The sequence below is a fragment of the Urocitellus parryii genome, chromosome 2 (genome assembly GCF_045843805.1).
Source record: "Urocitellus parryii isolate mUroPar1 chromosome 2, mUroPar1.hap1, whole genome shotgun sequence".
Taxonomy (NCBI): Eukaryota; Metazoa; Chordata; class Mammalia; order Rodentia; family Sciuridae; genus Urocitellus; species Urocitellus parryii.
The window spans coordinates 10,037,496-10,057,078 of record NC_135532.1 but is presented as its reverse complement, the minus strand read 5'-3'; the positions used below and the strand labels follow the sequence as shown (position 1 = coordinate 10,057,078).

The following is a 19,583-nucleotide window of genomic DNA, read 5'->3' as shown; positions in this document are numbered from 1 at the left end:
TTAAAAGGAAAACAGTGACTGGTTCTCGAAATGAATCATCAACCCTCTGAAAACTGTGATTATGAGCAGCGTTATTAACATGCGATAGTTAGGTTATCTTCTTTTCAAGTAGTAAATTAAGAGTCATATAAAAGAAGACAGGATGTATGTGAAGGTCATGCTAGTGGGGAGATTTTGCAAATGTGAGAGAGAAAATGAGACACCCAGCCAAACCTTCTGCCAATATTGAGGAAATTCCTCATGATGAATTCTATTTTTAGGATAATGAAATGAGCTGGAGCACACATTTGGAATTCAGGAGGTCTTCCACCTCAGTTCTATGTGCCAGTGTAGCATGAAGCTGGCCATGGGAAGCGTTTGGAGGGCCTGGCTGGGAAGGCACTCTGTGGGTCTCCTCCAGTTGGGCTACAGAGTCTGTGTCAATGTTAAGTATAATCTAGATGTGCTTGTCTTTGTCATTACTTTATCTGTGTTGGAATTCGGTTTGCCAGCGTGACGCCTGGGCTTCTAGCTGCAACAACACGTTTTTCTAAGGCTCAATTTGGAAACAGCCTCTGCATGCTTTGCAGTTCTCACACAGGGGTTTCCTCACCCAGAGGCTCCCTCTGTTCTTTCCTCCATATCTATTGTCTCCCACCCATACAAAATCTTTTTCCATTTTCATGTTCACTCTGAGAAAAATCTAGACATATCTGACAGTCTACTTACACTGAAAAAACAAAAACTGAAAACTACCTACAGATTTTGCTTCCCACGCTGGTCTCTTCCCTCTCCCACACAGCCAACTCTGCTACTCACAGCTTCTTTCAAGTTTTCTGCCTCTACTTGTACTAAATCACTGCTTTCCTCTGCTTTGAATGCAACTTTTCTATTTTTAACCATTTTCCTTTCCTGCACTTAGAGACTTATTTTTCTTTCTTTTCCCTTTTTATTTCCTTTTCTTTGTCGATTTTCCACAATGCTGTTATTATCTGTCAAAATTTAATGTGTTATCTACCACACTTTAATAAATAGTTACCAAGTACTTATTCTGTGCTGGGATGCCAGGTACTAAGGATAAGGAGATTAAATTAACAGTATCCTCTCCAACCTTTCCTATGCATCCTCAGGGATCTCATGAGATAATAACGAAAATAAAGAGGAAATACTAGCCATGAGAGTCAGAAGGCTGGTTCTGCAAGATGGACTACATTAATTGGACTACAAATGACTAACTCTGTCCAATAAAAGATTACATTTAAGACTGCATATCTAGGTTCACAAGAAAAAATAATAATTCCCAAATGTCAAAACCAGAGAAAGAAGGAAGTCCATGAGTAGCAACACAAGAAATTCAAGTTGGAAAAATGGGAACAGGAATCAGATCATGTATCTGGGGTCTAAGAGCTTGGGTTTCAATGCCCACATAGGCAGAAGGTGGACTCCTGAGCCTGGGTAAGACAGAAATCTGAAAATATGACCCACCTCATAAAGTCAGATGATAATAAGGGAGTTCTGGCGGGATGTTGGAAGGAGATTGTCAAACAGATCCATCAAGCACAATGAAGAGAGAGGAACAGACCCGCTTACAGACAGGGATCTAGCCAAGGAGAACCATGGCAGCACACTCAGTGGTAACACAGCAGTGCAAGGTAAATAGTGCTGAGACAATTGCTTAACCCTGAGAAGAATTAGGTTTCTGCCTCACACTACCCATTTTAAACAGTTAATAGGTGTGATTGATGTGCAATAAGCCACACATAGGAAAACACCCAGTTGGATGAATGTTGACATGTGTACAGAACCACGATCAAGATCATGAATATATTGACCAACGCCACAGGTTTCCTAGCCCTCCCCCCATTTTCAATCTTTTATTCTCACCCCAGCCCTTGTCCCAGGCAAGCACTGGTGTTTTTCTATCTTTATAGATAAGAGTTGAATTTTCTTGACTAATATGTAAATGGAATTATAGCATATGTAATTGTTTTTTCATCTCAATTTATTCACTCACCAAAATTAATTTGAGACTCATCCAATATGGTATATGTCAATAAACCTTTTTATTGCTAAAATGTATTTATAATACAGATCTCCATTTGCCAATTGGTGGGAATTTGGGTTGTCACCAGTTTGGACTATTTCGAATAAAGTTGCTATGAACATTATGTGTGACATATGTTTTCATTTCTCTTGGTTAAGTACAAATGGAATGATGGGAGATAAGGTAGGTGATTGTTAGACTTTTTGAAAAATTATCAAGCTTTTCCTTGAAGTAGTTGTATCATTTCCTATTCCCACTAATAGCACTCAGGCGTTCTAGTTGCTTCCCCTCCTTCATGCTATATGCCAGACACTGCTGGGGAGGATGAAATAAAGTTGGTAGCTATTGGTTGGTTCATTTTTCTTATATTTATTTATTTAGGTACTGGGGATCCAGTCCAGAGCCTCATACATACTAAGCAAGGTTATGCCACTGAGCTACACCTGCAGTCTTTTCCCTTTTACAAAAAGAACCAAAGTACGAAGGTTTTAACAGTGGAATGAGCATTGCAAAGTAGAGAGTCAAACCAACAACTATGTGCCAGACCCTCTGCTGAGTTTCTTCCTCAATTTAAGCCTCAATCACTGGCTTCATCATCTCCAGGGGGAGCTCAGAATTATGTGGCTCACACTTTAAAACTAACGAAAAATTTGCCACGTGCTTCCTTTTATTGTCAGTCCAGGAAATGGACCAAGTTACACTTAATTTGTAGTTCTTTTGGGAAAACAATTGCTCAAAAAATAAGAGATGATTAAATTTAAAAATAGTTCAGAGCTACAAAATCTAATTGTTATTATTAAAGGAAAATTTTAAAGGTCATATTCTTGATCCATAACACATCCAGATTTCACAGAGTTAACTCAAAATAAGTTTCACATGTATAATGACCAAAAGGTCAGCTTTTCAGAAAGAAGGACACAGTGACATTTGTGGTTCATGCACCTAATTAGAGCTGTAAATTATCTGAAGCAAAACCCAACAGAACTAGAAGAGAGACTGAATGTTTCTGTCATATTTGGAAAATGTAATAATGCTCTTTCAGTAATTGATAAAGAAGATATTTTTTTAAAAAAAAGGGAAAAAAGAAGGATTAAAACACTGTAATTTTCTATAGTATCATTCCAAAATGGCAGACTTGATAGTCTTTACAAATTTTCAGGAATTTTCACCAATTTAGATGCTATGATTCTTCCAGAGGTTCAATTCTACACATACTTGTGTCTGACCACAACAGAATAAAGTCACACACCCAAAATAACACTTTTTTAGAAAGTCACAATCTTCTAGAAACATACCTCCAAATGACCCACATATCAAAGAACACAGAATAGGTCAAAGAACACACAGTATAGGCCAAACAGAGAATATTCAAATTAAATAATAATTAAAAAACAAAATATGATAATTGTAGAGATGCAGCTGAACACTGCAGTGTTCAAAGGAAAACTCTAAATTCTCATATTAAAACAAATTGTTAGTGATTAGAAAGAAAGAAACAGTGATGATAAAAGAAGGAATCCATATGGAAAAAAAAAGAATAACAAATCAGAAATTTAAATAGGCCAGAAAGTTTTTGTGTATGAAAAGATTAATAGAGTTGATAACAAAACATAAAAAAAGGAATGAGAAAAATTAACATCAGGAATAAAAAATAGCTTATTCCCACTGAACCTACAGATATCAAAAGGATAAACAAGAGAGTATTTTTAAAAATATTATGCTGATATTGACAATCTTTAACAATATATAAGTTTTTGAAAAACAAAATTTACTAAACCTGACAAAACAAGAAAGATAAAAACTTAATATCCCATTATGGTAAATACATTTAATTTGTAATGAAAAACCTCAAAAACAACAACACAAACAATTCAGATCTAAAGAGTTTCTATCATATATTTAAGTAAAAAATTTTATCAATCTTTTATTAGCTCTATTCTTAAAACATACAGAGGAAGATGTAATCCCAGTGGCTCAGGAGGCTGATACAGGAGTTTTCCAAGTTCAAAGACAGCCTCAGCAATTTAACAAGGATGTAAGCAACTTAGCAAGAATCTGTCTCAAAAAAAAAAAAAAAAAAAAAAGGAATGTGGATATAGCTCAGTGGTAAAGCACCCCTGGGTTCAATCCCTAGTACCCTCCTTCAAAAAAAAAAAAAATAAGAAACATGTTTACTCCATAAAGACAGTATTGCCCTGATTTCAAAATTTGGTGATGACATTTCAAGAACACTGAGAATAATGCTTCTCATGAACAAAGATGTATCAATTTGAAACATCAGGAAGCCAAAACTTTCAACACTGAAAGAGAAATGCAGCATGACCTACTTGGCTACACATCAGAAATGGGAGACTGGCTTAATGAATCACGTCAACAGAATAAAGGAGAAAAACATTTATTAATTCAGTATTTGCGGTAAAAGCACTGGACAAAATTTGACACACTTCCACACAGTGTAGGAATTAAAAGTAACTATCTCCCTTGGAAACTCTACAGTTGATTTGATACTTAATGGAAACACTGAGAACTAAGTTGTCCATATCTGCTCTCACCACCAGATGAAGAGCACACCTCAGCCCCTCCTTCACAAGAAACACAACAATGGATTCAAGAAGGATCACAGTGTTTAGGATGTAATAGAGGAAATGAGATAAGCTACTCTGAGGATGTAATTCTTACAGAAAAAAAAAAAAAAAACAAAGAACCTTCATCTGAACAGGATTTTACATGCCAAAGAAACCTCAATGAAGTGGTGGAAAGAGGGATACAAATACAATGAGAGGGGAAATGATAATATGCACAGAAAATCACACTTTTATTATCAGAAAGTTATTTTCAAGTCTTTCAGGAATTAAAATGGACAGTGGGAGGAGGCTTTGTAACAGGTAAGTTTAGACCTCTGTTTATGACAACCAGTATATAATGAGGACTTCACTATAAGCTCATCTTTCTCAGGTCTTCTCCTTCATCCCCTTGTTTGCTCTTGGAGCCAACTTTAGGAAGTAAGCCCTGTTATTCCACTCACTCACTCACACAGCCATCAACTAAATGACTATCTCAAGCTCACAGGATGAAGAGTTAGAACAGAATTAAATTTATCATAAGATATATACGTATGTATATACCTGCACATGCATACAATGTATACATGTATATATGTATATATGTATGTATTCATTCACAGGGATATTCACTTATCTATGGCTTAGCTACTTTTCACATATACAAGTAGCTATGCTTTATGGAAAAAAAAATCTTTTTGAAGAAAATACAAACTAATACTTTTTAAATTCAATTACTCTTATGTATGCAATTGATCTTTAAATTGATACTGACACCTTAAAATAGGTGAATGGCTGCTTATAATATCCTTTTAAATTTAATAAAGTGCTGTGAAATTACTATCTCTGATCTGAATCGATTTTATTTTTCCACAACTTATAGACGGATTCTTCACTTGTGAAGAGATGAACCCTCCCAAGAGCTGAATATAAGTGGTAAATTTTCCTCCCCCATATCCTGCTGGCCTGAAACGTGGCAGCGCCATACCTGCTGCACCTCTGGGTGGTGCTCGGAATCCCCCGACTGACACACCGAGTCAGCACCTAGGGGACACTTCTCTGTCATGTATGTGCAGGGACAACAGTCTGATGTGCTCTCCCTGTCACTCTACGCCGGGGCTGTTTATTAGCACTGGGGCCCTACCTGCACAGTATCTAGCAGATGAAGTATGAAGGTTGCCTCTTACCCCCAAACCCTCTAACACACTACACGGTTTCATCTAGAAAGGACAGTATAAAGTATAAAGGTTACTGTTTAGGGTAGGATGACCAGAGGTATTAATGATAGAAATTAATTTTTTTCTAACATGTGACCCACTCTGACCCCATTGATGGCTTCCTCAGTATTGTCCACACCTTCCCCATTTGGCCATAGGGGGAAGGGATCTAAGCGTACCTTTGTGTTTCCTGCACCTACCTGCACACTAGCTTACAGTTTTCAGTCTGGCTTGTGTTGAACACTTGGCTTTAAAAAGTGGACCAAAAAATACTGAGGAATCAGAGACCACACAGCACAAACTCCATAAATACTGCCTTAAGATATTTTCTCTCTAAAGTTGCAGCAATGTCCTCTTAATCACTCAGGTTAAAATGCAGCCACGAGATAAACTTACCCTGGCTTTGTGTCATTCACTACACAGTGATAGGTAAATGTTCCAAACATCTGAACTCCCAAAATTCCATAAAGAAGTAGAAAGAAAAGTAGGAAAATTGAAACGCTCCATATTTGTTCTCCTGATCGCCTAGGGGGAAAAAAAAACACGGTAAGTAGGTAAAAACAAAAAATCTCATAGACTTGCCTCCTTAACTTAGGTAACAGCAGTGCTTACTTTAAAATATTTGTAATCCGGGTCCTTGGCAGTTCAAATCGGAAATAAATCCGGAATGCCCGGATCATAATTAGTGGCCGTGGGATCCTCAACATGCCCCAAGGTGACATCTGATCAACTATATCAGCAATTTCAAACACCTGCAAGTTAAGTGATAGTTTAAAAGTTTAGATCTTCCTTTAGCATTGCTTATAGTCATGGAATATACACACAACAGCAGAAAGCACACCCTGGACCTTGAATTTAGCCCCACATTATTTATTGCCAAAATCAGTTTTCTTCTGGCTACATTTTGAAACAATAGGTATTTTTTCCATATTTTTTTTGGTGCATTATCGTTGTGTTGTGCATAATGGTGGGATTCGTTGTTATACATTCCTGTATGCACACGATATAACATCTGGCCAATATCACTTCCCAGGATCTCTCCTTTCTCTTCCCTTCTCCCCATGCCTCCCTTTCCTCTACTCTACTTAGATTCTCATGAGATTCCTCCCCTTCCTTTCTTTCTTCCTCTATAAAGCTATAGCTATATAAGGAGAAACAAATATGTAAGCTAATGAAAGTGCAATAAATCCTGTTTATTTCCTAATTAAATGAGGTATAGTTTTTATTTAAAAAGTATGTGCCACTCAGAACAGAATAAGTTGTTAAGGCTTTCTTACTGAACAATGTTCTTTGGTGGGAATTTTTGAATACATAGAAAATAAATGAATGGAAAAAAACATCAAAATATTATTAAAAGTATGGAAAAAGAATCTTATCACTAATAGATATAAATGTTAATTAGAAAATATTTGTCTAACACACAAGCTACTTAATTAATGTGTGAGATGAAATGAAATTGTTGGAGATGTGCATTTTATATTAAGGACAGGTTATCAAAAACCACAGATGACTAGGAAAGATGGCCTATGAATTTGTTTTAGTCTCAAATTTTAAATGAAGAGTAGGTGAATAAACTCCAGAAATCTGCTGAACAACATTATACCTATAGTCAGTAATAATGTATTGCACTTAAAATTTTGCTGAAAAGGTAGATCTCTTGCTGTGTTCTTCAATTTTTTATGTTTCAAATACAGAAATCGTACCCCACATCTTTTTCTTTATTTCACTGACTATATTTTTATATTTGTTTAGTGAGAAATAATTTCCATTTCTGAGTGAGAAATAATTCACAAATGTAACCAACACTAATTAAAATGTAACAATTAGACTTTCATCTCAATAGACATTTAAAGAAATGTCATAGGAAATTACACAATCACATTTGATATATGTTCTTTAATATTTCTTTTTAAATTTTCAATGCAAAATCATACCCATTTTAGAAAATACCCCCCTTGTGATTTAAAAATATTTAATTACCTGTAACACCAGCGAAACCCAAAGGCAAAAGACCATAAATCCATCAAAAACACACCAGCGATCTTTCACATAGGAATTATCCCCCTAAAATTAAATTTCACATAGCATTATCAGGTAAAACGAATAGTATTTAAAAAAAATTCTGTGGAGGGAATAGCAAGTGTTAATTCAGTAAAACTCACCAATAATTTTCGTATCATAATAAGCAGACTTTCAAGAGGAATACTTCTGGCATTTTAAGCAGCATTATTAATAAGAAGAATTATTTATGAACTACAAGAAACTGCAGAATTTTGAGTGTAAAATTTTTAATTTATGCAAAAGGAAAACATCACTCTTTGTTCAATTAACCACACAAATTCTAGAGCTTAAGCAACAGAGGCCATCTTTCTTAACTAGGCCACTTAGGTCCCATGCCAGCTCTTCCTGCAAGAACAATAGCACACACTGGTCTGCATGACAGCCATTAGAACTGCTTGATCAACCACCATGAGTGGGAAGTCAGCTCAAGTGATTAAAATATGTGCCTCAATTACAAAGAAAAGCATAATTGACTTTTTCTTTAATTGTGATTTTGTATGTAAAAGAAAGATAAAAAAGATGGATTCATTTCTTTTTTAATAGGAAATCTATTCTGATGCTAGAATGCATATTGTATAAAAAGTGGAAAATTTAGGCAATAATTTCCTTTGGAATAACAATAGGGAAGATGCATCAAGTTGGAACTGGAAACCTTTGCTTTCATATGACTCTCCCAGTAAGTCACTAGTTCTTCAATCATTCATGTAACTCAATTCCCAATTTAGTCACGTAGATCATTACCATCTTGGACTGAACTTGCTACGAAAATAAAATGGGAGCACAATGTGAACATTTTATTTTATTTATTTATTTTTTTAATATTTATTTATTTATTTTTCAGTTTTCGGCAGACACAACATCTTTGTTTGTATGTGGTGCCGAGGATCGAACCCGGGCCGCACGCATGCCAGGCGAGCGCGCTACCGCTTGAGCCACATCCCCAGCCCATGTGAACATTTTAAATAGAATATGAAATATTTTGCAGGGTATTTTAAAAAATAATTTCCATAGCCTTCCACCTTTAGTAACAAATAGATTATTAAAATATTTCCTTGAAAAACTTCCAGGTACAATTTATATTGTTCATAATATCATATGATAAAACACTTAATAAAGTTATCTCAGATAATTTCAGTAACTTCATATCTCAGGCCCAGATATGGAATATAAACTTGGCAAGCCTGTTTTACAAAAGATGTCTAATGAATGACTACCAAACACACACACAGACAACACCACCACCAACAACAACTGTATCACCAGCATCTTTTGCAGAAACACAGATATGAACGAATCCAACTAATACACAGAGCAGAATAACTTATAATAAAGCTATAAACATGGTGGGAGAAATGAGAAGCTTTATTCTGTGGAGAGTTCACAGCTTCCAAATAAATGTGCAAATAATTTTATCAGTGGCAAGACAATCAACAAAGCTGGTGACTCAGGTGTTCAAGAAAACTCACAAATGAGATATCTGAAACCAAACTCTTGAGGCTTGGGACTGGGTGACGAGGAGGACAATGAACCTAATTTAGTAGGTTCATTAATTTATACTTATGATTTATACTCCAAGAAGAGAAAAACTACATCTGAGGGTCCTGTAGGCTGTGTGTACACACAAACACATATGCACGTACTGAATATAAAACCATTTAAAATTATTAGTTATCTTCAAAGCCTCATGGAACCTGGTTTACTAGGAGCATCATGTCTGATTGTTTTGCACAATTATATGAAAATATAAATCAATAGTAATTTGTATACATACATTATAGCAGTATAGCCAATATGAAGTTGAATCCTATCTGAGTCTAATTTTGATTAACATTCAAAAAAATTATGGAACAATTATTTAAAGTTGCTTTCCAAATTCACTCATCCACTGAATGTATAGAATACTTCTAGAATTTGGACAGTGATCAAGAACTAGTGATTAAGGAATGAAAAAAACAAACAAACAAACAAAAAAAACTCCTGTCCTTTTATAGTTTTCATTCTCAGTTAATTTTCCAAAAGAAGATGAAAATAGTTCTCATTAGAGACTATTTAAAATTGGAACAATTAAAAAGTAAATGTTAGGCAGGAAAAAAATAATTATAGATCACTGGATTCAGAGGTACCCAAATAGGATAAGTTCATATGACATTTTTCCAAATCACTATTAATATTTTGTTTCTCTTTGTCATTAAAAGTGTTATATATGTAGTGTCACTACATTTATCCTCTTTTACTGCTCATCATTTGCTTTAGTCATGAATTAAATTAAGTATGACATAGGATGAGAGCTTGCATTACACTGAGGATTATTTAAAATGTAACATGTGAGTTTAAACAATCGTATTTCCCTGGGAGCCAGGGAGTGTCAGAAACCTGTGGCAGAAGGGGAATATAGTTTCACAATGTGTCCTGATGTATATGTGGGTGTGTGTCTGTGTGTTTTACTTATGTTTGTGTGATAATTTTAAAAACAGATTTCCAAAAATAAGTTTATAGAAAGGTGAACATTTTAGCCTTAAAAAAAAAATCACCTTTTCAGTTGTCAGAAATAGAGTCAAATGTTAACATTTGGGCCTCACAAATTCAGAATGCATGCTCATCAGTAACAGAGGAGACTGAATTTTTGTTTGTTATGTACTACATCAATCTGTTTGCTAAGGAAATTGATGTGGAAAAGCTTATCCACAATATATTCCAAACTACATAAAAGGATGGATTACATTTCAGCCAATTTAGAAGTATGGGTGATGATTACAAAAGCATATAAATATTTAATTTCAAAACGACCTCATACTGTGAAAACTGGCTTAGCAAAATGTTCATTAGATAACAGAGAAAGCTATTTTTTAATTAATAAGTGATTTTAATTGAATTGTTGGAAAAGGTTTCTGCTGTTGACCTTCCAGAGTTTGTCATGGGGTTTGCTGTCACCAACAAGCCCACGGCATGCTGGATGGCACGAAACAATCAATTAGACCTGATCTATTTTTACTTTTTCCTGTAAAATATGGAAGTAATTCTCTGTGCAAAATTTTTAATTTGTTTTCAAAAATATTCATAAACACTTTTACAAAACAGTATTATTTACCCAGAATACAAAGACCAGTAACACACAGTGTTTTTCTTTTTTTTCTTTCTTAACCTTTTCTTCTTAGCATTCTTTTTTTGTTCCATAGCTTTACTGAGTAAAGTTGAAGTCCAATAAAATGAACATATTGGAAGTATGCAATTTGATCAATTTGATATGTATGTAACCAATACAATCAATATGAAAAGCAGTTCCATTATTATTTTCTTTAGTTTGAAATTATGTGGACTGTTTCCTGCATGATTTATTACATTGGAAATCAATCACTTAAGATATATAAAACCCCACCCCCACATGTCAACTATTTCCAAATTAAATAGCACACTTATAAATATCTCAGAGGTCAAGGAAGAAAGTACAAGAAAAGTAAATAAAAAATGCTTTGAACTAAGTGATAATAAAAGCTCAAAATATCAGTATCTCTGGGGTGAAACAGTACTCAGATGAACATCTATAACTTAGAATTATATAGGAAAGACAAATAACAGTAGGAGCAGAAATATATGAAATAGAAAATAAATAATACAGCTAAACAATACAAATCCAAAAAAGTCTAATCAAGAAAAAAGAAAGAACACAAAAATTAATATCAATGGAAAGGGAGCTATCAAAATAACCCTAGAGATGCTAAAAATATATTAAGGTAATATTACAATTGTATGCCAACATATGTGAGAGCTTACATAACATGGTCTAATTAGAGAAGGATCTGTGCACTACTGAGAATAAAGTGTATTAAGTCATTAGATGAATGAAATATGCTATATATGTCTGTTAATTCTAAATTATCAATGATATTTTTTACTTCTATAGCTTCTTTATTTAGTTTTTGTTTGGAGGATCTATCCAGTGGTGACCAAGGCATGTTAAAATTACCCAGTTGTGGTCTATATGATTCTTGAAATTGAGAAAGGTTTGTTTGATATACATAGATGCCCCATTGCTTGGGGCATAAATGGGCATCAATATTTATGATTGTTATGTCTTATTGCTGTATAATTCCCTTAAGCAATATGAATGTCCTTTTTTGTTCCTTCTGATTAACTTTGGCTTGAAGTCCACATTATCTGATATGAGGATAGAAACTCCTGCTTGTTTACACAATTCATATGAGTGATATGTTTTTCCCCATCCTCTCACCTTCAGTCTGTGGATTGTCTATGTCGTAAGTCTCTTGGAGATAGCATATTGTTGGGTCTTGTTTTTTAATCAATCTGCCAGTCTATGTCTTTTGATCTATGAGTTTAGGCCACTAATGTTCAAGGATAGTATTGATATATGATTTGTGTTCCCGTTCATTTGGGTTTATTTCTAGCTTTAAATTTGAAAGAGTTTCTCCTTTGATTGACTATTCCTTTTCAAGGTTTCTTAACATCTTCTCTCCATGGTCAACTCTATTTTCAAGCTTATATATTTTGTCTTCACTGCCTGAGGTTCTTCTTCCAAGTGCTCTACTCTGTTGATATGCTTTCTATTGAATTTTCAATTTGGTTTATTGTCTCCTTCATTTCAAGGACTCCGTGTTTAGGGTTTTTTGTTTTTTCCCTAGAATCTCTACCTGTTTATTGAAGTGATCTCTTTCTCCCTGTATTTGCTCTCTTACGTCACCCTTTCCTTCACAGATCAGTTTAACTGTGTGCATTCTAAACTCCTTCTCTGACATTTTTCCCACTGTTTTTGTTGATGGATTCTGTTATTGGTGTATCTTGGTTTGGTTAGGGTGATTTGTTCCCTTGCTTTTTTATGTTGTTTGTATGTCCACTCATCTAACAGTATGAACTGATAGTGTCCCTGAGGTTTCCAGTACTTCACTGTTGAGGGGGAAACAATAAGAACAACCAATGCAAACAATATACAGCATTAAACCAAATAGTTCCTGCTGTAATGCCTACAGCATTAATTATCACAATAAACAGAAATGATATGAAACAAGTTTGCAAAAGGGTTTACAACTTCAAATGGTGGAGAGGGAGAGAACAGAAGTGATAGACGATGTGATGATTATGAGGTAGGAGGAGAGAATGATTAAAGGATGAGTGAAAGAGAGAAAAACAGAGATTGGCTGTCAGCAGAACAAAACAGAGATTCAATGGAAACAGATAGATAGGAGAAGAAAACATATTTAAAGCAATTTTTTTAAAAAATAAAAGAATACAAAACCAAACAAAATATACTAGTCAAATGTCCTAGTTTACAAAAATGAATCCATGTAATATAACTGGCTTCAAAAATGCTAGATATGAGAAGAAAAAAAAATAGGAAACTATATAAATGTCCATGTACCATTAAGGCCACAACTAAAGAGTGAAAAGAGAATTTAAGAAAAGAAAAAAAGAAAAAACAACTTGAAAAGTTAAAGAATTCCTTCCATTGGAGTTCAAAATGTTCTGAGGCTCTCTTCTCAGCAGTGTTAGGTGGGGTCTTCTGGGGTGTGATGTTCCACCCTCTGGATTGCTGGAGTGACAGAGGTGATCCTAGTGAGTTCCTGGAGACAGGGTTAATCTCAGGTGGGCTCCAGGCTCTTCCCTGAAAGCTAATTGTTCTGGAGATTTTAACCAGACCCATCAGCTCTCAGTACTTGCTGATTCACACTAGAAAACTTTACATCAGGGATTTCCCCTGGGTTCCACTCATGTTGTGGGGGACCCAATTCTTAGTCCCCTATGTCACCTGCAGACCCTATGTTTCCTGGTCTCAGTTTAAGTCTTCAAACAGTTTCTCCAGACCCACACTTCAGAGTTCCAGGCCAGATGTGTCTCTCCCAGCCAGTCGTGCAAGCACTCGGATTGGAGTGGAAGGGGAAGACGGGGGTGGGTTTCCATAACCATTTGTCCCCTCTGTAACCCTCTCTCCATCTCTGATTTTCTCCAGGTCACTTAAGCACACTCTGTGTCATGCAGAGTGTGTTCAGCAGGACTAAACCAAACTCTTGTTTGCCTGGAGTGGGCTTCACTATGGTTCGTCCTTTGTCCTCTGCATGCAGCTTGGAGAGGTGGCAGCTTCTTTCCCCACACACAGTATCCCGCAGTGAGTCCTTCGGGTTTGTCAGGCAATGTGGTTGGTCTCTAAAGGCTCTGTACCCAGACACACCTCAGGCCTCCCAAGAATGTGGCTTCCTTTAATTCCATTGTCCCTCTACTATGCTCACAGAGGGACCTCTCTGGCCAAACTTCCTGCCCAGGGAGTTTTTCCTTATTTTATTATATCCAACCTCCTGTGTCCCCTGGTTTGCTTTGAATGTCCAGTTTTAGTTCCTGTAAAGTTCCTCCCACCGATTTTCTGTTTTTTTCTTTCTTTCTTGGTTTCACGCCACAGAACAGCCTGGAAGGTGACCTCCTCTATTCTGCCATCTTGGATCTCTTAGCATTCTTTGTTTTTTTCCATGCTTTTCTGTCTTCCTCAAAATTTCTGGCCTGATTTTCCTCCCAACTCTGAGCTAACCACAGCTTACTCTGATCACCTTAATGTATACGTAGGGCAACAGACCACTCAGCTCCTGTATACAAATAAGGTTCACATTGTGTTATGAACAGAATAATCTTTTGTCAGCTCTATTGGTTGTTTCAGGATTTATATTTTGGTATTAGATTTAATGGTGACATTTGAGTTTCCTACATAGATTATCTCTGAACTGGTTCTTTTGTTGCATAAAAAAGAAAAGAAAAAATCTGTATCCAGCGGTAAATGTTTGCATTTATTAGGAAGATTAGCAATACCTTAAGATTTTTAAACCAGGTAATTGAGAGTGGTAGTCCCAAGACCTAGCCCAGTGTATGATATACAGCAAACATAGATGACTGATTACATGAACCATCTTACCGAGCTTCTATAGATTGCTATGTATACAGCAAGAAGCCAATTAAGCCTGAGAACGCATCCATCCATCACTTGCTAAAACTACTAATATTGCTTCTAAAAGGAAATTATTCCCTCTGGCAAAGAGAGAAAGATGTACTGCCTTTCGAGTTAATATCATTAACTTAAGTCTCCTCCTGCATGATTATGAAAGAACACAGATGAGATTAGGAGATGACTGTTGGGTATTTCCTGGATTAGTACAGCTTGAATAAGCAGAAATGAACACGCCGTACAAATAGGAAGAGGGGCAAGGTTTATATAATATGCTTTGCAAGGAAATTCTAAACAGAATCAAACTGGTAGGAATTGAAGTTACTATCATATTAATCATTACCAATAATCAGTAAGGCTTAATAAGTTTAAAATATTTTTAATGAACACAGGTTTTGACATCTGGCATTAGAAGTATAATCTCAGATTACATTTTATGCCTGAGGCAGCTAGCAAATCATCTGGGTTTTTTTTCAGTTTTTATTTTCAAAGGCCTTATCAAAATTGGTTAAAAGTTGTTGTAATTTGATGTATAAGCACATCCAGATCCTTAAAAATCCTATTTCACTGATGCCTTAGTTATAATATTATTTGTAAATAATAAATCATCCTATATCCCTGCTTCCAAAAAAAATATCCAGAATTAAGCCAGGAAATTGAATGCCTGGTGCTACGAGGGACATTCTAGCACCTCAGCCACAAAAAGAGAGGATGTAATTTGAGTTTTGCATCAATGAGAAATAGAAAGTGGAAGGCTCCAGTTATGGGCAGAAATCAGTACACTGGTGGCTGAGTAGATGAGATAGATATTCAAGAACTGTCTGTTGATTTTTATAAAGGTAAACAGCTGGAGCCTGCCAATCAATTATCTAGCATGAGAAAGTAACTTAAAGTGCCTTGCAAGTCTTTAGCAAGCAGAGAGACCAGACACATTTATAGGGCTGTATTTTGTAGCCACAAAATTATATGCACTGGTGTAGCTTCTCGAGCGTGTGATTTATTGTCCCCAGTTCCCAGGGCCCATCTGTCACTGTGTCTTAGCTTTATTATTTATTACTTCAACCATGCTCAAAGGATGCATGTTACTTTTACCTAGGTCTATTGCTAGATGAAAAACCGACAACTGAGAATTGTTTGAAGAATTCACAGCCTTCAATACATGGGATGATCTGCAGCAACACAAACACATATCATCCAAAATGTCTTGTTTTCACCTTTGGGGATTTGGTGAGTCAGAAAGCTTCTAAGAAGAGGAATTAGTGGAGAGGGAATTAGAAACAAATTATTGGGGACCAGGAATTAGTTGGCAGACACCTTGGAGCGTGAGAAGTATAAAATATGGGAATTCTTAAAACAAATATATCCCTTCAACAAAACAACAACAACAAAAAATTAAAGCTAGATCTTTCCAGAAGAACTTTCTGCTTCAATTTCTCTCTCTGGTACTGCATGGAGCGGGCCATCTCCAGACCAGGCCACTGGGGGACGAAAAACTCCCACAGCATGAAGCTGGAATTCGCAGAGCTTCCGGGCCCTGCAAGAGGCAGCCAGCCTTCTTCACAAATCCTCTCTGAGCACTGGGGACCTGCCACTTCTGGCTCCTTACAGTTCCAGGTACCAGGCTGCTCCCACCTCTGAATCTCACAGGTTTCCTTTTCTCTCTGTGAAATCTTTCCCCTTCCTCCCCACACCCTGCCATACATCACATGCTCCTCTTCCAGACTTCCCTGGTCTCCCCAAGTGAGGTTCTGGTCTCTTTATCTGCGCTTGCCTCCCCCCCCCCCCCTTTCTTTTTCTTTTTTCCTGCCTTAGAGACTGAACCCAGGGGTGTTCTAGCACTGAGCTTGGTTTGTCTGTTTCCTTTCTCATGGGGCAGTGAAAAACTCATCCTAAGTGTTCACTACATGTCAGCTGAGAGATTAAAGGAAAACTTGGAAACCTGTGTACTGGCATCTAAGAATATAATCTTATACTTACATTATACTTATATCTTAAATATTTAAATATCTGAAATATTTTATATTCATATTTATCCATTTGACAAGCTACTAGGTCAATAAAATTAGTGGACAATACCAGGAAATCACAGCTTCAGTACTCTTACTTTGAACACCCCCACCCCCCCAAAAGAGAAAAGGTTCGGTTTGTTGTATTTAATTTTATAAATCAGGTATCTTTAGTTAACAGTAACTTAAGCACTAGGTATAAATTTTAAGTATACCCTAATATTGCCTAAACAGACGAGGTGTAATTTTAAAGAGCTGTGTAGGAGGAATGGCCAACGATACATGGCTTTCTTCTACAGGTATTTTATTATGGACCAACCGAATTTCAGGCATAGAAGACACTCTTCCACAGAAGACAAGACAAACTTCTGTTACCCAATTTCTAAATCTGACTATTCCTTAGAGTACTTTAGGTGCAAACCAATGTATATTAAACATCTGTACAACTCTGTTCCAAACAATGGGGAAACTTTGGAAGAGTGTCACCCGATGATTAAAACAGAACACAAACAAAAACTCCCTGTGGGTGCATGAGCACCCAGGCTTACGTCCTATGAGTGATCAAACACAGCATGTCTGCAATGACCCTGGGTGGAGAGAGGAAGAAATTGAGTGAGAGGTAAGGGCAGTGCTATTGGCAAATGAATTAAGGTAGAAAAAAAGTACTAAAAAGTAAGGTTTGAGAGACATATGCTTAATCAATGTTTTAATTATTGTAGGGTAACTTGGTGAGGGTACAATCACTTACATTTGAACAACATTAGAAGTCTTCTAAAAAAGTAGCACAGAGTCCCCCCGGGCCTGAATAGTTCTTAGGGTGAAGTAACTTAAATACTTAAAATATATCCTTGTTTCTCATGTAACTATAAAAGCAAAACAAATCCACAAATACAAAGCTACAATGTAATAACATTTAAATTAACAGCATAAAGCTAATGTGGCATATGACAGCTTGCTAAAACCATCTGATTAAAAGCTTAAGCCTTAAATATGCGGATGTGCTCTGGAGCCCACTGTCCTTCTGAGCTCTGACTGTTCTGTTATGCACGTTTGCAGATGTTTGTGGCACCAAATGCTGAAGGTCTGATGGGGGTGTCCACCAGAAAAATGACATCAGCACTGCTTCCTTTAGTTTTCCCAGACTAAAAAAAACCAAAAAGTAGAAAACCTAGATTGATTTTAATTTTTAATTTTCAACTCCCACATATTGAAAATAAGAAACAATATTTTTTGGTTTATAGTAATTAGCTCATTTAAATGTTGATGGAAATTCAAAAATACTAAAAATGGCTAATTTACAATACTCTGAACAAACGACGTGGTTATAAATCAGGTTTTTATTTTATACCTACTGGTTCAACTTCTAATATCTCAATTGTTAACACTTCACTTGCTGCTCTGTTTGCTTGGAATGAACATATAATTCAAGTTTCACACCTTCTCTGTTGTTCTGATCTGTTAGAACAGTGACCGTTAGAGTGGTACCTATTGTTATTTGGGGGAAGGGAAATCCATGACTTTATTAAATAACTAAGAAACAAAACTTTCTTCTAGGAAAATGTCATAAATTTGTTTCATTCAAGCCAGTACCTTAAAGAAGTCAGTAAATGCAGATTTCAATCACAAAGGGCTCAACCCAGAACATTTGGTTCTTTCACAGCCTGGGCAGAGGTTGCCGGAGCCTGGGTGACCACCCTAGACAAGCAACAGGGTCAGCCAGGGCCTTAGTGATCTCAGATTGCCACCTAGGATGAGGTGGCACCAAGGGATAAAAGCCACAGTTGAAAAAGAGAGACTTTAGGACTCTCCCAAGACCAACTTTCCTCCAAGTAGGCCTCCCGAGACAGCTATCAACCATGTGAGCCCATGCCTGTCTAAACCTACTGCTTAGAAAAACTGGCTAGCAACTTTGTAGAAGACTCAGACATGACCAAAGTGAATAAAATGTTGTAAAGAAAGGGTAAAGAAGGAAATGGAATAATAAATAATAAGTGGAAAGCAAATGGAATAATCCAAAATCCATTCATGGAGGGTATAGTGGATGCCCACCACCTCCAAGAACCAACAGATTCCATAATATAGAATCTTCTAATATACACTGTGGAATACCGAGAGGAAACCTCAGAGAGGGAATCTAAGAATAAGTGACCCAGTATGTAGAACTGTAACTTAGCAGGATACAAATTATAGGTAATACAAAACCAAAGAACAACATAAAAAAAAAATCAACAACAACAAATGTCCACCAAGGCACTGTAGGAAAAATTAAGGGCAATGGAACATCCTAGTCTCAGCTACCTGCAAAAATCTCCCTTACAGAGACCACAGACCATGTTAAAGAAAAACTACAGGAGTAGAATCCAGACAGGGCAGGGCAGGTGCAGTGGGGCCAATGCAGAAGAGGGATCAGATGAGAGGGCCAGCAGAGCAGAGGAAGTGCAGGTTGGAACTGTGATGGTGGGTGACTGAGAAGCTGCTGTGGTTTAGATACTATGTGTTCTCCAAAAGCTCATGTGTGAGACAATGCAAGAAAGCTTGGAGATGAAATGGTTGGGTTTTGAGAACCTTAATCCAACCAGTGCATTAAACTTCTGATAGAGACTAACTGGGTGGTAGCCTTAGGCAGGTAGGATATGACAGAGGAGGTAGGTCAGAGGGGACATGCCTTTGGGGTTTATATTTTGTCCCTTGTGAGTGGAGAACTAACTCTCTCTCTCTCTCTCTCTCTCTCTCTCTCCTCTCTCTCTCTCTCTCTCTCTCTCTCTCCCTCTCTTTCTC

At 36.5% G+C, this 19,583-nt stretch overlaps 1 protein-coding gene across 2 annotated transcripts in view; it reads right to left on the bottom strand.

Moving 5' to 3' along the window:
* The window catches only part of Nalcn (sodium leak channel, non-selective), a 278,563-nt gene that overhangs the window by 253,572 nt on the left and 5,408 nt on the right, over window positions 1-19,583 (bottom strand). For both annotated transcript variants that reach the window (XM_026399552.2, XM_077792082.1), the window contains exons 3-5: window positions 7,782-7,865; window positions 6,414-6,553; window positions 6,198-6,326 (exon numbers count right to left, since the gene is read on the bottom strand). In XM_026399552.2, coding sequence (XP_026255337.1) covers window positions 6,198-6,326; window positions 6,414-6,553; window positions 7,782-7,865 — 353 coding nt within the window. The remainder of the gene's footprint in view (window positions 1-6,197; window positions 6,327-6,413; window positions 6,554-7,781; window positions 7,866-19,583) is intronic.